The sequence below is a fragment of the Dromaius novaehollandiae genome, chromosome 1 (genome assembly GCF_036370855.1).
Source record: "Dromaius novaehollandiae isolate bDroNov1 chromosome 1, bDroNov1.hap1, whole genome shotgun sequence".
Lineage (NCBI taxonomy): Eukaryota > Metazoa > Chordata > Aves > Casuariiformes > Dromaiidae > Dromaius > Dromaius novaehollandiae.
In genome coordinates this window covers 74,735,857-74,756,000 of record NC_088098.1, presented here as the reverse complement: position 1 = coordinate 74,756,000, position 20,144 = coordinate 74,735,857, and the positions used below count along the sequence as shown (strand labels likewise).

Genomic DNA, 20,144 nt, shown 5'->3' with positions numbered 1-20,144 from the left:
TATACATGTCTGCATGACTCCTCCCAAACACATACGAAGCCAAAGTCTTGGAGATTGGAGCTGTGACCTCCAGACCAGGCTCAGTGATTTCTTTTTTTTTGCAAAAATCCCTTATTTCTGCACCAAAGTGTCTTGGGGGCTCCTGGGATAGTATCTTTACCTTCTGAATTGTGTCGGGTTGGTGGTAAGTTTCAGAAATGTTTCAGAGCTACAGTGAAATGGCATTTTAGTTGCTTATCACAACTTGATTGCTGCCTACAAAGTATCAGTGATAACCTTGGTGACATTAGTCATAGAGATGGTGCAGATCGATGCAAGTCCAAAAATATCTTGGTTTTTGAGAATACATTGGAATGGTATATTTCCGGTTACTTGAGAGCTGATGTTTGGGAGTGAGAACTGATGTCTTTGCACTGGTTGGGGAAAAACAGATTAGTGTTTTGTGACAGGAGGAGCAGAAGATGGCTGCTTATGCCCAAAAGTTTGTTCTTTCTGTCTAACCAATTAGTTCTAATAGGATTTGTTAGAATGATAGCTTTTTATCTCCCTCTCTCCATGAACTGTCCTGATACAGTAGCCCAACTAGTACTACATTAAATATTTCAAGTTATTTGTAATGTATGTGTTCATAGGATCCAGAAAGAAAAGATATTTTAATGTTCTGCCCAGCCTGGGAATCCAGTTATGGTTATATGAGATTTTTCTTCTGACATTGTTTGATAGCTGGTTTCTAGCATTTAGCAGCACTTCTTTTTTGTACTTTAAATACTTTCCTCTGATTTTTGTTTTGAGATCATTCTTTCCTTTCCCTAAGAGAAAAGTTTCCATTGTAATAGGTTATACTGATAAAATGTTATCTTCTTTCACAGTCCAAACTTACAACCAAATGCCTCGTGTTGCGCGAAGCATCGTTATGTATCAGCTATGTATGAATCCAGTAGCAAAGCAGCTAAGTATTGCAACGGCATGGAATGGCTCTTCCAATGAAGGCATGGACACGGATGGTGGCTGATGTGTCCTGGGGAGCAACTACCTCCATTTGGAGTGCATGTGTGCGCGTTGCCTGCTGACTGTGAAACGGCTCATTACTTTCCAAGTGGCTGCTGATTCATGCCGCGGAGTTGGTGCTGCATGTGAAGCTGCTTAATGGAATAAGGGTGCTTAAATGCTCGAGTTGCTAAGCTGTGCCAAGCTTGTGCCGTTGCACCTACATAGATACTGCTATCCAAGCTATGAAATTACCTCGAGTTGTAGGTTTAGCCCCTGGGGCAAGGAGACGGGACACACAAAACAGCAGTTGTATAGTTAAGTGCTTAAATAGGCATCTGTGGAAGTATAAAACATTAAGTATCCAGGAGTGAAGTATTGTGTCCAGGAAACAGCGTAGAAAACATGCTGTCCTGCCGGTGAGATGAACTTGCTATGTTGCATCTATGGGGAGTGATCTAGCACCTACCATTTACTTAAAGGTACCTCACTGGTGAAAAGAGATGGGTAAAATGGGAGGTAATAACGAGGAGAGCAAAACAAGTGGCTGGAAGATAACACACCAGAAAAGAGCAGAACAAGCTAGGACTGTTGGACAGGGGAGGATAACTGAAACATGGAAGAGAAGGGCATTAGTTGCTTTGGTCAGTGAGTTTAGAAAGACAATTTAATTCAGATGGGATTTAAGATGGTAATGTTTTGGAGTTATAGGGAAACACTTGGATAAATGTGGGAAGGCTGCTTCTAAAGTTGTAAGCCACTAGGCTTCAGAATAGTTGGAAGCACTGTGTGATGGGGTCTTCTAAAAATGTGCTCTAGTGAACACACCTTAGGGAATAATTCTGCACTGGTGGAAGATGGACCAGTTATTGAAATAAACTTTTTCTTTGGCTGGTTTTCCTTGTTGTCTTTGAACCCCAAACCTAGCAATGTAAAAGCCTAGAAATCAAATTTCGGTCTCAATACTGCAGCTGGCTCTGGAGAGAGTAGCAGTATTTCCTAGTTGAGCTTTTAAGTTACTTTGTGGAAAAGTCTTGAATGCTGTCCCTTCCTCCTCTCTTTTTCATGCTTGCCACCTCATCACTGTTTACGGTTTCTTATCAGATGTGGTCTAGGAGACTGAAAAGCGATGCTATGGCTAGATAGGCCTGTATCCCACTATACTTTTTCAAAAAAAAAAAAAAAAAAAAAAGCAGAATCTGCTTTGTTGGATGGCTTCTGAATGCCAGCAAAATACTGCTCCTTGTAAACCATGTCCTTATTATCCCATTATTTCCATGCTTCCCAAGTGACAGCCTGTATTGATTTTGGTTATAGATTTCTTTTCGAGAGCGTTTTAAAGACTTGTGAGCTAAGCTGTGCAAACAAGGTGATTTTCAATTCATGCAGGTGTTATCAAATAGCACTAATGTATTGGGAACTATATAGAATTAGTGGTCTCCTAAGTAAGGTTATTGAGGGGGAGGTTAGCTTAGGAAGCTAAATTCCCTAGAGTTCATATTATCAATATGAATTTAAAAAAAAAAAATTCTTTTTCGAAAGTTTTGGGGAGCAAACAGGCATGCTGGTAAAAATACCAAATTTCTCACATAAAGATTTAAAACCTGGACTGTGGTCTCATATGTGGTTTTCTAGGTTTTGTGACAAAAACTTTTTGTCTGTCTGTAAGTGTATAACTAAAGGATACGTTCTATTGGTTTCCAATATGGAAAATATCTGTGCTTTTTCCATCACTTGAGTTCTTTTTTAAAGATAACCATCTCATAATCTGCACAAAGGCCTATTTCTGGGAATAAAATACTTTGGTGTCTTTCTGCAATAGATACTCTGTGCCTTCGCACTTAGGAGGTTATTTTCAAGCAGATGGTAACTCCTGACACCAGTTTCAGTGATAATGCATATTCCCTGCTGGCGTAACTGGTGTTCGGTGCTGTGGTGGTGCCAGAGTCCATCCTAGAGATGGACTATAGCTTGCCTAGTGCAGGAGAGCTGGGCCATGAGGATAGGTAGAATATTTGCCGAGTGTTGAAGAGAAGCAGGGTGAGGAAAAGCAGGATGATAAGGGGGGGAGTCCTGGCAACCTGGAATGGCAAAATGGAGCGTGCAGAGGGGGAATCAACATCAGGTGGAGGTGTTTCAAGGGGGTTCTGCAGAGATCGGTGACTGGTGTTAAGAAATCACAGCCGATCCAGCTTTGTGGATAGCACAAATTGATGATGTGGTAATTGCAATTAGGGCATGAGTGTCAGAGCAATCTAATCCTGGGGAACTGGGGATCTGACAGAGCAATCTGATCCCAGGGAAATATGGGTTTCTTCCTGTAGTTCTGTATGTCAGTGCCAGGAATGCATGCAAGCTCCAGAGGGGGATATGCAGCTTGCAGAGTACAAGTTATTTAGCATAAGCTTCTTGTGTGGTGGTGTCCAGAAAAAGTGCAATCCTGAGATGCGTAAACAGGGGAGCAGTGAGAGTACGTACAGCCGTGCTGCGCCACTGCCGGAAAACTATGTCAAGGTCTGGTGTTTCTTTTCTGAAATGACTGTGAAATATCGAGAGTACAGAGAAGGCAAGCAAGACCTGCAGAGCTGCCCTGCTAATGAGAGGCGCAAACAGCTCTTAAAGAGATGTTGTCCAGTTTATCTGAAAGAATATTGACAAATAACTGATTTATAGTATGTAAGGTTTTTTAATGCAAAAAAACAGCCAAGCAGCCAACCAGAGGATTAAAGAACTACTTGATACAGCAGAAATAGGCATGCAAGAGGCAGAGTCTGGGAAAAGGGAAGCAGATGAATTAAATGAAGATGATGCACACTTTGGCTGCCAAAGAGGGTGATTAATCATTGAAACAAGTTCTGAAAATAGGATATTTTCCTAGGCACTGTGTAGTCAAATGTGATTAACTGGGCTTTGTACAGAAGTAACAGGGTAAAATGTATGTGGCACGTAGGTCAGCCCAGCTGATATAATGCTCCTTTCTAACCTTAAACTCAGTAACTCTGTGAAGGCTTTATAAAGGCCACATAATAGTTTTCAACTTGCTGAAACTGTACAAAGGCAATCTGCTTGACTTGAACAAGGAAATCTAGGTTGGCTTTTGAATTTTTGCTGAGAATAAATAATTAGCACTTTTTCTGTTAATAAGTTTTCACACAGGCAGGAAAGCACATCTAATCTAAAGCCAGATAAATAGGCTAGGGGTGAGACATGGCCAAGTGAATCAGCAGTAGATCTGGAAAAAGACCCAGTGTGTCTCCTAGACCCCAGACTGAGACGGACTGATTTGCTTGGGAGAGATCAGCTATCTGTGAAAAAGGAGCATGTTCTCCTGTCCATATCATATTTAACTCTGAAAGTCTACACATGACAATGCGTATTAGGCCTGGAAAATCACAACACTATGTTCTGAAAAGCATGTGATTTTTTTAAGAAAACATTAAAAAAAAAAAAAAACATTTTAGGTTCCTCCTTACAGCATGGTTTCTATCTAAACATCTGTAGGGTAGATGTTTCTCCTTAGTCAGGAAGGACTGCCCTCAGCTCTGTCAACACTGACTTACCTAAACTCAGGTGATGGCTTCTATTACATTGGGAGCCTACTGAGATGTTGATAGCTTTGCTGTTTGCTGACACCGCAATGCTTAGAGGTCGGAACCATGAATACGTCAGTCTCCCATTTCCCATTCTGTCAGTCCCAAATGCCACCTTGCAGTGCTAAATTCACTTGAAATGATTCACTTAAAATTTAAATGCTAGTACTTACCTCTTCATTTTTGAATTTGGTGTTAAATTAAGAAAATCCCTTGATGCTAACCGAAAGGTAGCTATGATTTCTACAGTGTTTACTTGATTTCATTATTGCAGTTGTTTTGCACAATAAGTAACCTGAGAAAGAAATGAGGCTTTCATCTCCAGGTTTCGATTTTTCTGTTCTTGGCTTATATGCTGTTTGTGTATAAGGCCAGGAAGGTGAGCCTGTAGCTCTTGGGCAGGCTCCCTAAGGAGGGGGTTATTCTTGCATCCTTGCCCCACCTGAGGCTGTGCACAGTGTGCTGCTTGGCAGGGGGGTTTCCTTGCTCCTGGCTGGACTGAGCCTGTTGATCTGTTTGGTCTAGTATGAAATGCCCATCTCGGCCCTTCCCGCAGCATGGTGGTTAAGGGAGCTGGGATTGATTTGCGAGCCGCAGTGCTTGCGGGGGAACTCGAGCCCTGGGAAGCTGCTGTTTGGTTAGGCCAGTCCTGACCCCGGGCTTCGCTTTGCTCAGAGGGGTCTTGGGGATTCCTGTTTGCTGTTTCTCAAGGGCGGTTGTTCAGGAACAAAGGAGAGATGGACGTTGCAGATCAAAGCTGTTTATGAGATAACGGGTGAGAGTGTTCAAAAGCGACTTGTACTTTGGGTGCCTGCGCTGTGAAGTGTTAACAGGTAGGTGGGGAGTGGTGGTGCTGTCTGGTGGTGGCACCCTCAGGAGGGTGCGAGGGCTCATCGTGTTTTTTAAAGCGGGTCCCTTTTAAGGTGGCGCAGAAAGTAAGGCACCTGAAACCATTAGCTGCCCCAGCAGAGGCAGGCCTCTTGGATGTAATTGCCACTATAGTGCTTTTAGGGTTAGTTAATTCTCCTGACCCTTCCCGCGAGTGTTTAAGTGGGCATGAGCATAAACTGTAAAACACGTCAGGTAGATACCGGTCAGCTCTGCCTAGTGGAAAGTATTAGGAAGTCAATTTGGTGTCTTTGCTGAGTGGGGTTTGTGGTGCTCCGGTAGCTTCTGCCTGCTGATGGCCCCTTTCTTCCTGGGAAGAGATGGGCTGTCCCCCGGATGGCTTGCCCTGTCAGGCCGAGAGCCGTGCTCTACGTGCCTTATTGCCCAGCAAAAATTGAACCGACTTCCCTAGATACGCTTCCTTTTGAATATAGCTGGGACTTCAGGGCTTGTCGTGTGAAGTAAACAACCATGGCAGTAATTCCCCGTGACACGTGATGCCCTTACCCTTAAGTTGATGCTGTCCACAGAATCTTACCATAAATTAGTTCCTAGGAAAAAGTGTCACAGCAGATTAAAAAAGAAAGAGAAGCCCTTTTCTGCCATTATTTATAATAGAGTGGGAGGGGCATTATATGGAAGAAATCTGGTGCAATGACTTTCTAATTGCTGCAGAGAAATAGTTCAACGTGTGAATTAATTTCACAAGCACCTTATAACACTTGATCAGAAAGCATTACTCACTGCGGTCTGTGAGGTGGGATTTGGACTTTATTGCTAAGAAACAATTAAACTCTGCCTGGCTTAAAATAAAGGCTTTGTGGATACGAAGGCAGGATCACCAGAGATATCAGATATTTGCTATGAACTTGGTAACTTTTACCTAGGAATTAGTTAGACCTGGAGTTTTACCCTGGAATTAGTCAGTTAGGCCTGCCTTCAGCCAGTCCTCTTGGTATTACCTTCCTTCGGTGACATGACAACTTTTGTCTCACAGGATGTTTCTGGAATCTTGTGAGCATGAGATTTCTATGCTTATAGGTACAAAAGGGCAAATATCACCTTAGTGTATTTGGCGATGAATTAAAGTTAGAATATTGCCTTCAGCTGCTCACATCTCAGCCTGTTTTTTTACAGCAACTCTCACTTTTTGGAATTATATTGCCAGTAGAAAAATGCTTGGTCAGGAGCTTTAAAAGAAAAAAAGAAAAAAAAAAAAAGTGAATGATGATGTATGCATCTATAGACATTTTAGAAAATATATTTGTAAGTGGAAAAAAATAATAATAGAAAACAGTGCATTCAACTTCTGTGGTACCTGATGATGGTGTCAACTCTGAAATATTACACTGTTTCATTGTGCTTCATTATATTTTAGTCTCATAACTTTGTTCTTCCCAAAGGAATTGAAATATATATATAAAGTTACTGTACTCTTTTGATTGCGTATTCTGGCTTTTCAATAATCTGTTTTCTAATGAACCCTTCTTTCTCTGCCCAGAACAAAACAATGCGACAAACCACTGTCTAGCTCCGTACATTACATCAAGTCAAGTTTTGTATTTGTTGTCTTGGTCAGTTCAGCTCATTACCATTTGTAGGGCTGTTTTTGTTTTCTGGGGTAATTTGGGTCGTTTTTTTTTTTTTGTTCGCTTGATTTTTAGTCCCATTGAAAATTCCCTGTTTAAGTAGTTGGGTCTGATCAATACTGTCGGGTGTGAAACATTGAGAGCAGTGGCTAGCAAACTGTGGCCTGCGAGGCATTAATTAGTGAACTTAGTCTCCCCAAAGTCTCCCATTGCACTTGGAATAAGTTCATTTCCTTGCTCCTGCTTCTAAAACGATGGGCAGGCTCTCTGCACTCTTTCTTTTTATCCCGGAGCTAGCTACATTTTGCTGGTGAGAAAGGCAACCTTCACCAGCCTTCTCAGACTTTTTGGAATGAAGGTTTCTCTGTTGCCGTAAGATAATTTTCAGTTCTCATTTGTGCCCCACTGTGGTTTTCTCCAAACAGCTAACAGCTGCATGAGCTCAGCATCAATCTGGGGTCACGTTTGATTTTTGAGGGGTTAGTTTAAGAGAGATATGTATGTGTATGGAGGCCAGGTTTTATTTATTTCATTTTCGTTAAAACACACCAGTCAGAAGGAGTAAATGAGGCTGCTGTCCAGAACTGATTCCTCTGCACAGAGCTGACTTTCCCACCCACCCTCCTTCACAGCCTCTGACCCCCAGCTTCAGTTCTGTGCAAAGCCTTCCACAAGGGCTCACCTTGCATGGTGAGCTAAAGGTCACCAAAACCTGATCCTGACCGGGGGGGAAGGAAGAAAAAAAAAAAAAAATCATAGCAGGAAATGCCGTAATACGGGTGCAGCTTCTGGTGTTCATACCATGTATGCATATAGGTGCTTGTAGACTGTATTTTATTAGAGAGGTGTTGTGTTTTCTCAGCAGGTTGAAGTTGAGGTTTACCGCAGAGATTCCAAGAAGCTTCCTGGCTTGGGAGACCCCGACATTGACTGGGAAGAGAGCGTCTACTTGAACCTCATTCTGCAAAAGGTTACACTGAAGCTTACTCAATTTTCACAGGCTAATTATGGTGCGGAGGTTTTGGGCAGGCTTTGATCTCTTCCCACTCCTCCCCTGCTTGGAAGGTTTGAATGCTTCTGGAGGATAGAAACAAAACCTGTTTTTCACTTTCAGAGTCTAAATGAACTGAGAAATGCATTATTTTTCAGTGGAGTCCTAATGTTTTTTCTCAAAAAAAACCTTTAAATATACCCAGTGAAGCTGGGCTGAATTTTATGCTCAGTAACAAAAAGTTTTGGAAAATGGAGAGCTTCAGCAAGTTTCACTGGTTTTGAGAATGAATGGGACTGTTACACAAGCAGCATTTTCATTAAAGTGCACAATACTGGTGCCGCTAAAAGAGAAACTGCTGAGTGGAAATGCAGTAAAAGTATTATGTACTGCACTGGGAGCTTGCTGCTCCTGACATAAGAACTTTAATGAGCCTTTTTGGTTGGTGGAAACATGAAACTAGCACAAATTGTTTTTAATTAATTCACGGATTGTTCAGTTATTTCACATTACATTGGTGCTTTGGGAAGCTGGTTATTACTGCAGTCATTCCAGATCTCTTGTAAGTTTTGTTGATTATGATCTCAAAATATGAGACCATTGGCTTAACGCACACATCCTGGAGAAGAAACCGTTCTTTCTTCTTTCCTCCCTCCCAAAACTAGAACTTCTCTGCAGAGAGCAGTTTCCACCAGTATCCGATGCTGAATAAAAACAGAATTATTTTGCTGCAGTCAGGATTTGGAGATGCTGTTACAGCTGGGTATTGCTGTCCAGAATGATTACATTTGCTCCATATGAGTTTTCTCTGGTTATTTGGTAGGCTATTCTGATGGCTTCTGATTGGCCTAATGTGTTGCTTGTGTTCGTTAGAGTTTCCCTTTTTCCCTTTTCCAAGGCAGGTGACGTTTTCCATTTATCCATTTAAAAGTCTGTGTGTGTCATGCTCATTCCCCCAGCTGACCAGTAAACTAGTGTTAAACAATACTGACAGGAGTTTCTTTACCTGTAGGTTGTGCACCCCAGCAAGCATCCTTTTTGCAGAAGAGTTCAGTATTGCTGCACTAATAAACAAATACAGCCCTTTTGGCTATTAAGAAAACAGTAGGAGTTTCAGTATAGTCAATAGAAGAAAGGAAATAGCAATACCTACACACTTTACTTTTTAGCTAGAGAGATGAAAAGAATGAAGGCAGGATGTGTTCTGGTTTGTGCACCTGAGTGTTTTTTAACTCTAAACCTTCATTTCTCTGTCTGGTGCTCTGTTTCAGCTGGATTATGTGGTGACTTGTGCTGTGTGCACACGATCGGATGGAGGAGATATTCACATTCACAAAAAGAAATCTCAGGTGAGGTTACCTTGTTATTTCTGTGGACTAGAGGTTAGCATCCAGTATTATCTAATCCTAAAAACTGTGTCAAAATCAGGGCAGCAGTTCTTAGGCTGCTCTCTGTGACAGATGCATCCTTGTGAAGCAGCTCAGGTTTTTGTCTGGTGCTGGTCATTTAAATGCTGACATCTAAATATGCTTGATAGCCTCTTTCAGAAAACTGTAAGTGCTTTTCAGCATTCCAGGCGTATATCTTTTTTTACTGGATTTGGGCGTAGTGTGTTGGGGGCATCTGAAGGTAAACCTGAAATTGTAGGGGTGGCAAACCCACAAACACTTTTTATGAGAAACCTTCAGGGTAAATCTCTAGTGCGTACTCTTAGGGCTATTAAATGGCAGTCAATTTGCTGATTATCAATTTATCTTTCAGTGCCCAGTGAGAGGATGAGGGGCAAGGGGCACAAACTGAGACATAAGCAGTTCCATCTGAACATAAGGGAAAAACTCTTTTACTGTGAGGGTGCCTGAGCTCTGGAACAGGTTGCCCCAAGAAGTTGTGGAGCCTCCATCTTTGGGAGTTATTCAAAAGCCATCTGGACAGGGTGCTGGGCAGCCTGCTCTAGGTGATTCTGCTTGAGCAGAGGGTTGGACTAGATGATCTCCAGAGGTCGTTTCCAACCTCAACTGTTGTGTGATTCTGCGATTGAGATTCTTGCCTTTTCTGCCTTAAACTGCTCATACCTTCCATATCCACACCAAAGGCTTTTATCGCTTACTCATGTGTGGAATACAATTGATACAGAGTTTAGCATAGTGGAGGAGACTGAAAAATGAACATGGATGGGATAGGAATGGGAAACTTCAGATTTCTTCCATCAGTTGCCAACAGATCTTCCAACACCTTTTTCCAGTTGGCAGAAATTCTGTTTTAAAAGGCTCCTGTTGCACAAACTGTTTCTCCCAGACATTTTCATTCCTTTAGCTCATTCAGCTACTTGTGTGGCTTTACCTAAATAAGCCACAGGGTTTTTTATCCTTTAATTTTGTTTTACTGTTTTGAAATCAATTGTTGCTTTGCCTACAAGGAAAGCTAGCAACACTGATTATTGTATTTGTAATTTGCATTAATTGGGTGAACAAGTCCCCTCCTTTTGTCGTTGCTAAGACACCACATTTACTCAACTGACATAAGCCTTTTATTTCTCATTGTTGTTTCCTGTTTCCCCTGTGTACAAGAAATTCATATTTCTCCCTGAGTTAATTCTTGCAAAATTCCTTTGAGAAAGAGTAATCTGTAAATATTGTGTGCAGATTTGAAAAGCGGGAAGAAAAGAGACCTGCTGAAAGTGTATGGGCAACATTGAAAATACAGAGGTGTTTTGTTCCTAATTCCTAGAGGCTCGAACTGTGAGACTGCTTTAAAATTTTTCTTTGCGTCTCTTTTTCTAGGAGAAACCCAAACACATTGAAATTCATCAGCACGTACCAATAACATTTCAACATTATGAAGTTGTTCTGTGGAGGGAGACAAAGCAATTCTGTATACTATGGAAGGCATATTTGCCTTAGAACACTTTCATTGTAATGTGCACCGTGGAGGCTGTTCATTTTAACTGAACAAAAGCCAACTTTTTTTTTTTTTTTTTTTTTTTTAAAAGATCTATATTACTACTCTGTTCTCGCTTTAGAAAGTGTATATTATCCCGTCAGTGTGTAGCCAGATATTGAATAGGTAGAAACACTGTTCAGGAATCTGATGTGCCATACTACTCCAGAGCTATGACAGAGCTACTGTGTTCATACCAGTAGAGTCCCTAAGACACAAAACCAGGGGAAAAAAAGGCTGACTCTTGCCTAAATTATTTTGCAGACTATGTTGAGTCTTTCCTAGCTTAACAATAAGATGTCTACAAACTGTCTTTTCCTCAGGTATGTCTAACAGGATCAGTTTGGTTTCTTTGGCATTTGATGACATGGGAATAAGGATGACTAGAAGACATCCTTGTTTCATACACTGGTGACAGTGTAATCTTTGAGGAGTCTCGTTAGACTTACTAATGCTACTTCTTGTCCTGAAGCAACCTTTCCTTTTTTAACAATCTATATTTAAATTTTCACGTAGGTTTCATATGTGCAAATAAGGAAAAGAGACCCTATCATGAACATTTAGTGTCCTACCCTTAGTCATGTTTTGTGCTGAATGCTTTGTAGCAAGCATACCACAAACCTGACAGTCTGGGCAGATTCCGATATTTTGATACATTCACAGTGAGCTAAGATTCTGCACGTTTCTGATGATGCAAGTGTTCAAAATGTGGCCGCAATTTAATCCAAAGTTCTGTTGTAAACAGAGAGTTAGAAGGAAAGCTACTTGGTATGACTTCTTCTCCTCCTTTACCTGTTAAGATTGCTGGAAAGAAAAAAAAAATCCAAAATTTTTTGGCTATTTGAGTGTTGGTCAGTTTCAAGACTGAGATGAACAGAGGGAATCGGGAATTGCTTCAGAGGGAAGGGAGTGTAACAGGAAGCACAGTGGACAGAAAAAGAAACAGAAGTGGAAGATGGAAACGAAAAATTAAGTGCTGGTCCACACATCCCATGACTTAGCAATGTTGATCTTAATTTGATACTAAGCAAACAATAACAATGGACTTGATGTACAAACAAATAGTGTTAGGTTAGCTGCTCCACAGTAACTTTACTGCTGGGTGAGCTTTTACTCTGCAGCACACTGTAGTAACTTAGAGGCAACTCAGTATTGTTTTCTGTGTTAATGAGAAGGAGACCTTAGCTTTAACATGGAGTGGTAAGAGGTGGGGCACGTATGTGGACATTTATTGTGGAGCAGCTGATATTTGGTAGCTTGCATGTCAAAACTCAATGATTTCAGCACTGTCTGCCCTTGATGTCTTTGTAGGCCATTGCTGGTACAAGTGGGAGGTTCTCTCATTATTGCAATGCAGGCTCGAGTTGGAAACCAGCTCAGCCTTGCCTGCAGGATGTCCAGCATCTCTAGCATAAGGCAAAATAGTGCCTGACTGAGCAGTGTTGGACTGTGGACTTCTGGTATTGCTTGTCTTGTATTCAATGCTCCTGACTACCTCTAACTGAGAAGATGTAACCTTTTTCAAAATCTTTCTCAGCAAGTGTTCGCATCTCCTAGCAAGCACCCAATGGACAGCAAAGGAGAGGAGTCAAAAATAAGCTACCCCAACATATTCTTTATGATTGACAGTTTTGAAGAGGTGAGTTTCTTGCTGCAGCAGAGCTTTGTCTTATTCTAGTCTTCTGCCCTGAGTGGTTGTTTCCTAGGTATCTTTTGGACGAATGTTTTTGGCCAGTTGAGATTTTCCTTCCATGAGTTTTTATGAGGCCAGGTCTATAATGGTTTTCTTTGAGCTTCCTCTTACCTTAATGGGTTTGAAATCTGAAATTAGAGCTCAATTTTGGCATTTGTCTTTATGATGGGCTGAAGCAGGACAGGCTAGCTGTGAGCGCTGCTTAACCCAAGATGTAATCTGCAGTGAGCAGTGCTTGAAGGCCATGTTTTTTGGAAGGTCTGGGGTGGAGCATACAGCTCCCTTGCTTTCTCTCATTTACATTGAACCTACCCTGAGCATAAGGAGAATTGTGGGAAACTTAATATGTTTAAGTATTTCCTTCAAGTTTTTCATCTGTTTTCCTGCAGTTTTCCTTCAAGTATTTCATCTTGTATCCATGGCAGGTTTTCAGTGACATGACTGTGGGAGAAGGAGAAATGGTCTGTGTGGAGCTGGTGGCCAGTGACAAAAGCAATACCTTCCAAGGGGTGATTTTTCAGGGGTCCATCCGCTATGAAGCACTCAAGAAAGTCTATGACAACAGGGTAAGGCACTTCAGAAAGACAATGTGCTTTGCAACAACAGTATACTGAACATGTTTTGTTTGGTCGGGTTTTTTTGTGCTACTGAAGCTATTAGCTTTTTGTCCTGTTAGATCATCTGCATCGTAGCCTATCATTTTGGCTTTGAAAGTTGCTCGAAAGCTTGTGCTTTTGGCTCAGACAGCTGAGGTTGCTCAGATCAGGGTGTAATAATTTGGTGTTTACCAGAAGGAATGAAGGTGAAAAGAACCCAAGAGCATGGCACAGGGATGGATCTGAATAAAAGAAGTTCTGGGAGCCCCTTTTATTTTCCTGAAAGATAATGGATATTTTTAATTATCTTCAGAAGAAGAAGATTTTACAGGCAGATTTGAACTCTGATAACTTATACATAAATGGTTTTGGGTTTTTTTGTTTTTTTGTTTTTTTTTTTGTTTTTTTTTTGGTGCATTCTATACTGCCAGTTATTTTCAAAATGCCACTAGTTTTACTGCCCCAGGTGGAAACTTTCTTTGCTTACCTATAGAAATGTGAAATGCCAGCACTTGCAGTTTAGGATTCTGTACTTAATGCTGAAGCTGAGAGTGCAAGAAACAAGTTACCTGAACAGTTTGCTCTGAAAACAATCCTGAGGGATTAAAACAAAACAAAATTTGGTATCTACTGTGACTGTGAACTTCTTCATCTCCCTTTGTTCCTTCCCCTTTCAGGAGAGGTCCTGAGTAATTTCTCCTTCTCCCTGTTTTAAATGCAAGTAGTTCATACTCTTCTAGGAGTTTTTCCAGAGAACATGAAACTGAAATTGTTTCTCTACCTAGCCATCACCTTACAGCATCACCAAATCAGCAGGCGGGTTATTAATGTACACAGGAATGCCGAATCACTAAAAATGAAATAAGGAGAAAGCCTTGCAGTGGAGAGGTTTAGTTTGTTAATGTCTCCTCATTGCTGAGGAACGTGCTGTTTGACCACACTGCTATTCCACTTTGGTTTCTTAGATGAAATAAAATTGTTAGATCTTTAAATTCTCAGTCACAGCCAAAGGCAAAACTTGAGATCTGATCTGCTTTATTTTCATTCTCGACAGAACAGAGTCAAGCTCTCTCTACTTTTGAAGGTTGCTTGATTTCAGAAGTCTGTGTTAATTCTTAGTACAGTAACATAGTGTGAATTGTCTTATGTTATGAACAAACTTGGCCCACTCAGGTGATAAACTGCTGAAATTTATGGGTAAGTCCTACTCATTTCGTTAGGCAAAACCTTGATTGTTCTCATATTGCTATGTTCCTTTTCTCAGTTCTCGTTTGAGTTCTCAGTTCAGTTATGTTAATTGGAAATTGAGTCCTTTTATCTGTGGAGATGGTTCAAAGGCTATCAGTGTTTTGTGAGGAGCGATGTGATGGAGTTGAGCTGTATGTTGGGACTGGTTCTTTATGCTTTGGGCATGACAGTATGGACACAAAAATGTCTGAATTGACTTACCGCAAATTAGTGCCAGAATTGTGCAGTGTGCTTTGCTAGTTTGGGGGAGGTTCTGTGATTGTCTGTTGCTTTTAGACTCAAACTAGTGTCCTTCCACGGGCTGTGAGTTGTGCACGTGTGTGCCTGTATTCCAGCGTGCCATGCTGTGTGGAAGTCAGGACACTGCTGTTTTATCTTAGCTTGCCACTGGAAATACTGCTTTTTGGGTAGCTGAAGGAGCTGATTCTTCTCTCAGCCTCCATTTTTTTCAATCTGTAAAATTGCCTCCGTCTTGGAAATCACTTCAAAGATTGTGGCTTAAAATGCTATGTAAGAATCAATATATTGATCGTTATCTACAGTGTTCTTGACTTAGACTACTTCTTTAGGAGACTTGCTTTTCACTTACTTTTTGAAGCTTGGAGATATCACCTGTGTTTCTCTCTTATGCTGGTGCATTGTAGGTGAGTGTTGCAGCTAAGATGGCTCAAAGGATGTCTTTTGGCTTTTATAAGTATAACAACATGGAGTTCGTCCGAATGAAAGGACCACAAGGGAAAGGACACGCAGAGATGGCAGTGAGTAGAGTTTCTACTGGTGACACTTCGCCGTATGGGACAGAGGAGGATTCAAATCCAGAATCCCCAGTGCATGAGAGAGTAAGTAGTAGACAGAAATATTGACTTGAAGTTAAGCATGAAGATATCTTGCTTCAAAGGCAATGGATAGACTGTTGGGATTAAATCACATCAAGGTTCTAAAGTTAATTTTGTCTATGTGTTTTGAATATATTCAATGTGTGTAGATGGATTTTTATTGCAGTTTCCCTTGAGCAAATACCGAATGCAGAGATGACTGGATGATTCATATTTCTGGAGGAGTGTTTTATTGAAACAACAGTGATGTTGATGCCAGGGAAAACGATGATTCTGCCTATTTTCTATGAAAATGAGTAGATTCCATTTCTATACAAGATAGGATTTACCCAGAAATGTAGAATTAGTATATGATGAAGGTTGTTTACTAAACCTCACAGGAAATGTTATGTAGAAGAGATTTTGCCAGCCACCAGTGGCTTCCATATGAAGCCTGTATAATGCTAAAACAAAAAGTTGGAGATCTGGATGCAGTATTTAAGCACGTGTTTAATTTTAAGCACAGGTACCAAAGATGCCAATTTGACCCCTCTTCAATTCTGAGCATTGTTTCAATGACTGCGTTTTGCCTAGTTAATGGGGATTAGGCAACATTGCTTTAAAATACCTGTATGGATGTGTCCTGACCCAGGCAGGATAGTTACTGATGGATTTTAGTCTGACTTCCTGCATAATATAGGTAATCCATGTAATTCAAAGGAGGCCACCAGGACTGCTTTCAAAGGTGTCTGTGCAAGCTGCATGGTTTTTGCTTCTGGCTTCCTAAAAGGCAAACTGAGCTGCCAGCACAGAGCTCATTAACTAGATGTAGATGCTGTCTACCATATAGTTACAACCTGGAGAAGTCAGGCCTAGAGGAACTTTCTGCTCTTCTGGCTTTAGGACTTCCAGTGCTTTTATTTGAAAATGTATTATCATTGCTTTTCTGGCAATGATTTTAATGGTGATTTATCTGTTACTGATTTCTCCATCCATGGGTGATATGAAATGGCTACAGAATTAAAAATAAATTGAGGCAATGATGAATTAGAGATCAAATGCGCTAAAGAGAAGATCATTTGACTGGTAAAATGCTTCTTTTTTTTTTTTTTTTTTTTTTTTTTTTTTTTTTTTTTTTTTTTTTTTTTTTTTTTTTTTTTTTTTTTTTAGCAATGACAGAAATGACATGGAGAGATTCTTCAATGCAACACTAGCTTGACAGGCTTGGCTGTCATTCTCACTCACGTGTCACCTCCCTCCTTATTTGTATGGACAGATATGAGCAATATGAGATCTCAGACCAGGAAGAATCACAGAATTGTTAAATTAACTGTGTGAAGAAAGAGCGATGAGATGGGAGTTGCTCATCTCCATTAGCAGAGTAGTTTTGGGGTGTTGTTATCGGGTTTCTTTCCTCATTTGAAAAGAAATTATTAAAATATTACTAGCAAAAACGGCCCATAACTGCTTCATTTGAAATTCTTCCTGAAGTAGATCTGGTCAACCATAATTGTAGTTTACCCAAGAGCAACTGCTATTCTGAAGGAAGGGTCTGTCTGTAGCTTGGTGCCTAACTTGTGTTTCACCATGGGCAATTATATCCTTGTATTTGTCATAACTTAGGCTAACCAAATCATCAGTGGCCTTTCACCTTGTTTTTCTCTAACCTATAGAGAAATATAGTGTAACCGTACATTGACTTCACTTTTGCATCAGCGTTGCAGGTTAAGTAATTGCCTTTTGATCCTGCTTCACAGAAACCTCATGAGCTGCTACAGTGATCCCATGTAGCATCTTCTCAAGCAGGGAAACAACTACTGTGCGTTTACCAAAGGAATGAAGATGGACAATTTTAGTGTGTCTAGTACTCATGTTAAATCAATCTTTTGAATTTTAATGTTCAAAAGTAAGATAAGATTGACTTTCTTGGTGCCTGAACAAGCAATTAATCTGTATTTTTTTTCCGTTGTGAATATAAATCCCTGTGCACCATGATCACATGACAGCTCTGAAAAGAGAGGTATTCACAACATAGCTGAGGGTGCTGATCTATCAAAATATCTTCATTTTGATGAACCTCTTGAAGTTGAGATGCCTGCTCAGCTGGCATTCTTTCATTGACTGCTCTGGTAAAACTTCTGGCTAGATGCCGGTCACAATTCTGACTTTTGCACACGTGACTGCCTCATGCCACATATCAGGACTGATTATTTGTTATTGGAAGCATACAACTTTTTTAGACAAAGCAGTCTTCAACATTTCTTTAATTTCCCTTTCAGGTCACTTCTTTCAGCACGCCACCAACCCCAGAACGGAACAATCGCCCATCCTTTTTCTCCCCATCCCTCAAGAGAAAAGTGCCCCGAAATCGAATTGCCGAAATGAAAAAATCTCACTCGGCAAATGACAGTGAGGAATTCTTCAGAGATGATGATGGTGGAGGTGAGAAAAATAACATTGGCTAAACCAACTTCTCTGGAGAGGGGACAGAGCTATGGAAAGGGATCCCGATGCTGGATTCTCCAAGGGAGTTGCAGTGTGAAAAACCCAGATCCGCAGAAAGTCAAATGCCTCTGCCAATCTGAAAGTGGAGTTAGTTGCGGGTGTAACATCCTTTTCAAGGCTGGAGACCAACGATTCCTACATATGTTTAAAAATAATCTCATCCTTTTAGATGGGAGAAGTATTTGAGAGAAACTTTAGAAGGATAAGTAGGAAAGAGCCCGTTCTTCCAAGTGAGCTCTCCCAGAAATCACAAGGCATTGGTGTACAGCACAGTTATGGATAAGTCCTCTGAATTCCCTGAGTGGATGCAGAGTTGATTAAAGTCAGTGAAGAGGCATTCACTTCAACTGGCTTTGGATCTTAATTCTCTAAAAAGAAAATCCGATGAATTAATTTGTTCATGTAATGGTTTAATGCACTGTGCAACTTTCCCTTCACATTCTACTCAGTGTGAAACAACCAACAATACAAAAATTGAGGCTGGTTCAGAATACAGTTTATAAATCCAACTGTATTATAGTTTTGTAAGGCAAGAAACACTCAATTGGCAAAGTCCAAACAGCTTTTCATATTTAAAAAAAATACAGTAGAAAAGCCAGCAAATCTAGCTATCCGTTGGCATGCCAATAGGTAAACACAAAGGTAATTTCCCAGATCACAAATTGTATTTGCAGTAGCAAAGGTATCATCCATTGCTGTTTTTAGAAATCAGTCATACTGGACCAGCTTAACTAAAAATGAATTGCACATTAAAAATCTCAAATGAAAACATTTCATTTAAATTCTGTTGTAACTTAAATTGATTGTAACTTATTCAGAATTCTGTCAATGGAAACTATTCCTCATGTCTCCTTTAATTTGCCCAGTCAAAACATCTGTTATTTCAGATGAGATGTATTTTAGCACGTTTAACTAGACAAAGGCTAGTTAAAATCAATTACTAGATAGTATTGGGAGGATGGCTGCCCTCCCACGTGGATTCCTGTTGTCTTTGATATATTTCTCCTCATTGTTGCATGATTAGAGGATGGATTTTAAAGCATTTATCCAGCAGCCCTCATTAAGGATGGCAGTGTTTGCTTAGTATTGTTTTGCAGGGTCTGAGCTTAATGCCCTTAATTGTAATGATGAACATTCTTACTATCTTCACTCTTTTCCTTCTAAGGTATTTACAAAAGTAAGCAAATAAAAATATAAAAATACTGAGAAATGTGGTTTCACTTAAAGCTGTAAATGTTTTCACCTTATCTTTCCTGGTTCTAAAAAGATACAAATAGTGATCTGATGTTACTGTTGTTGTTACTGTACTATTGCTGTTGTTGAGTGGGAGGCTGGATGAGATGACCTCAAAAATTCCCTTTAACCTAATTCGGTCTATAATTATGAAAAATCTATGGTTATTTAAAATTTGAGCAATGGAGTCAAGCAGAATTGCCAAAGCTGAAGCTTTGATAGAAATAGAGGAATATTTTAACGTCTTATGTCAGGAAGTTACATTTGTTTAAGAATATAACCTTTCTAGAAGGAGAAGTAGCTAAACAGGATTCTGAATTTGTAAAGAAATACAGAGTTTGCTCAGGAATCCTGAGTTTGCACTGGTGAGATTTGTTGTTCCAAGAGGGGAAAAGCCGAATTCAGTCCCCAGCTGGTGATGGGCTTTCTGTAGAAGCCGCGATACTCTGGGGCATCCCGGCCTCATGGGTGGAGGATAGCTTGCTTGCCTGAAGGCCAGAAGTGTCCTGGGCTGGCCAGTGCTGCTGCAGACCTGCCCCTGTTCCAGACAGATGTGCTGCGGGCAGGAACAGCCTGTTATGGCCCTCCTAGTTTGTTTTTGCCATGTACAAATGTGACAGAGCAGGAGAATTGCTCTTGTTCTAGGTACAAAAGTCAGGTTCTTCTGACCTGATAACAGTAGGCCAAGAGCATGGTGATGATACATGGGGAGAGGGCATAGACTAGTTGGCCTTTAATGCCTTTAATGCACTAGCACAGAAGTAGGAAAAATGAGACTTTCTTCTTGCACTGTTCTGCGTGCTGCCAGAGTAGCTTCTGCTACTTTTTAAAACTTTGCTAGGGCCTCTTTGGTTCGGTCAGACTCTGCTTTTGAACAAATGGATCCCAGAGCTTGGATCGTTCTGGTCCAGAATTATGTTATTTCAGTATCAGCTTTTAGCACTGTGGATCAGGGCTCAGTTTTCAAAAGTTATGTTTGTGGACCAGTGAAGTAATTATGACAAGAATGGCACTGCTGAGGGATCGTAGGTTTGGTTTGGGGAATGCTTGGAGATCTGCAGTGAACTGGCTC

The 20,144-nt window shown here is 40.6% G+C and overlaps 1 protein-coding gene across 3 annotated transcripts in view; it reads left to right on the top strand.

The window, feature by feature from the left end:
- The window catches only part of KIAA0930 (KIAA0930 ortholog), a 92,279-nt gene that overhangs the window by 63,227 nt on the left and 8,908 nt on the right, over positions 1-20,144 (top strand). For 2 of the 3 annotated variants that reach the window (XR_003261318.2, XM_026114095.2), the window contains exons 3-8: positions 7,917-8,024; positions 9,317-9,394; positions 12,520-12,621; positions 13,101-13,241; positions 15,164-15,358; positions 17,614-17,776. Coding sequence is in view for 2 of the 3 variants with exons in the window: in XM_026114095.2 (XP_025969880.1) it covers positions 7,917-8,024; positions 9,317-9,394; positions 12,520-12,621; positions 13,101-13,241; positions 15,164-15,358; positions 17,614-17,776 (787 nt within the window). In the remaining variant the exon portion in view is untranslated. The remainder of the gene's footprint in view (positions 1-7,916; positions 8,025-9,316; positions 9,395-12,519; positions 12,622-13,100; positions 13,242-15,163; positions 15,359-17,613; positions 17,777-20,144) is intronic. The other variant, XM_026114096.2, reaches the window with a different exon arrangement.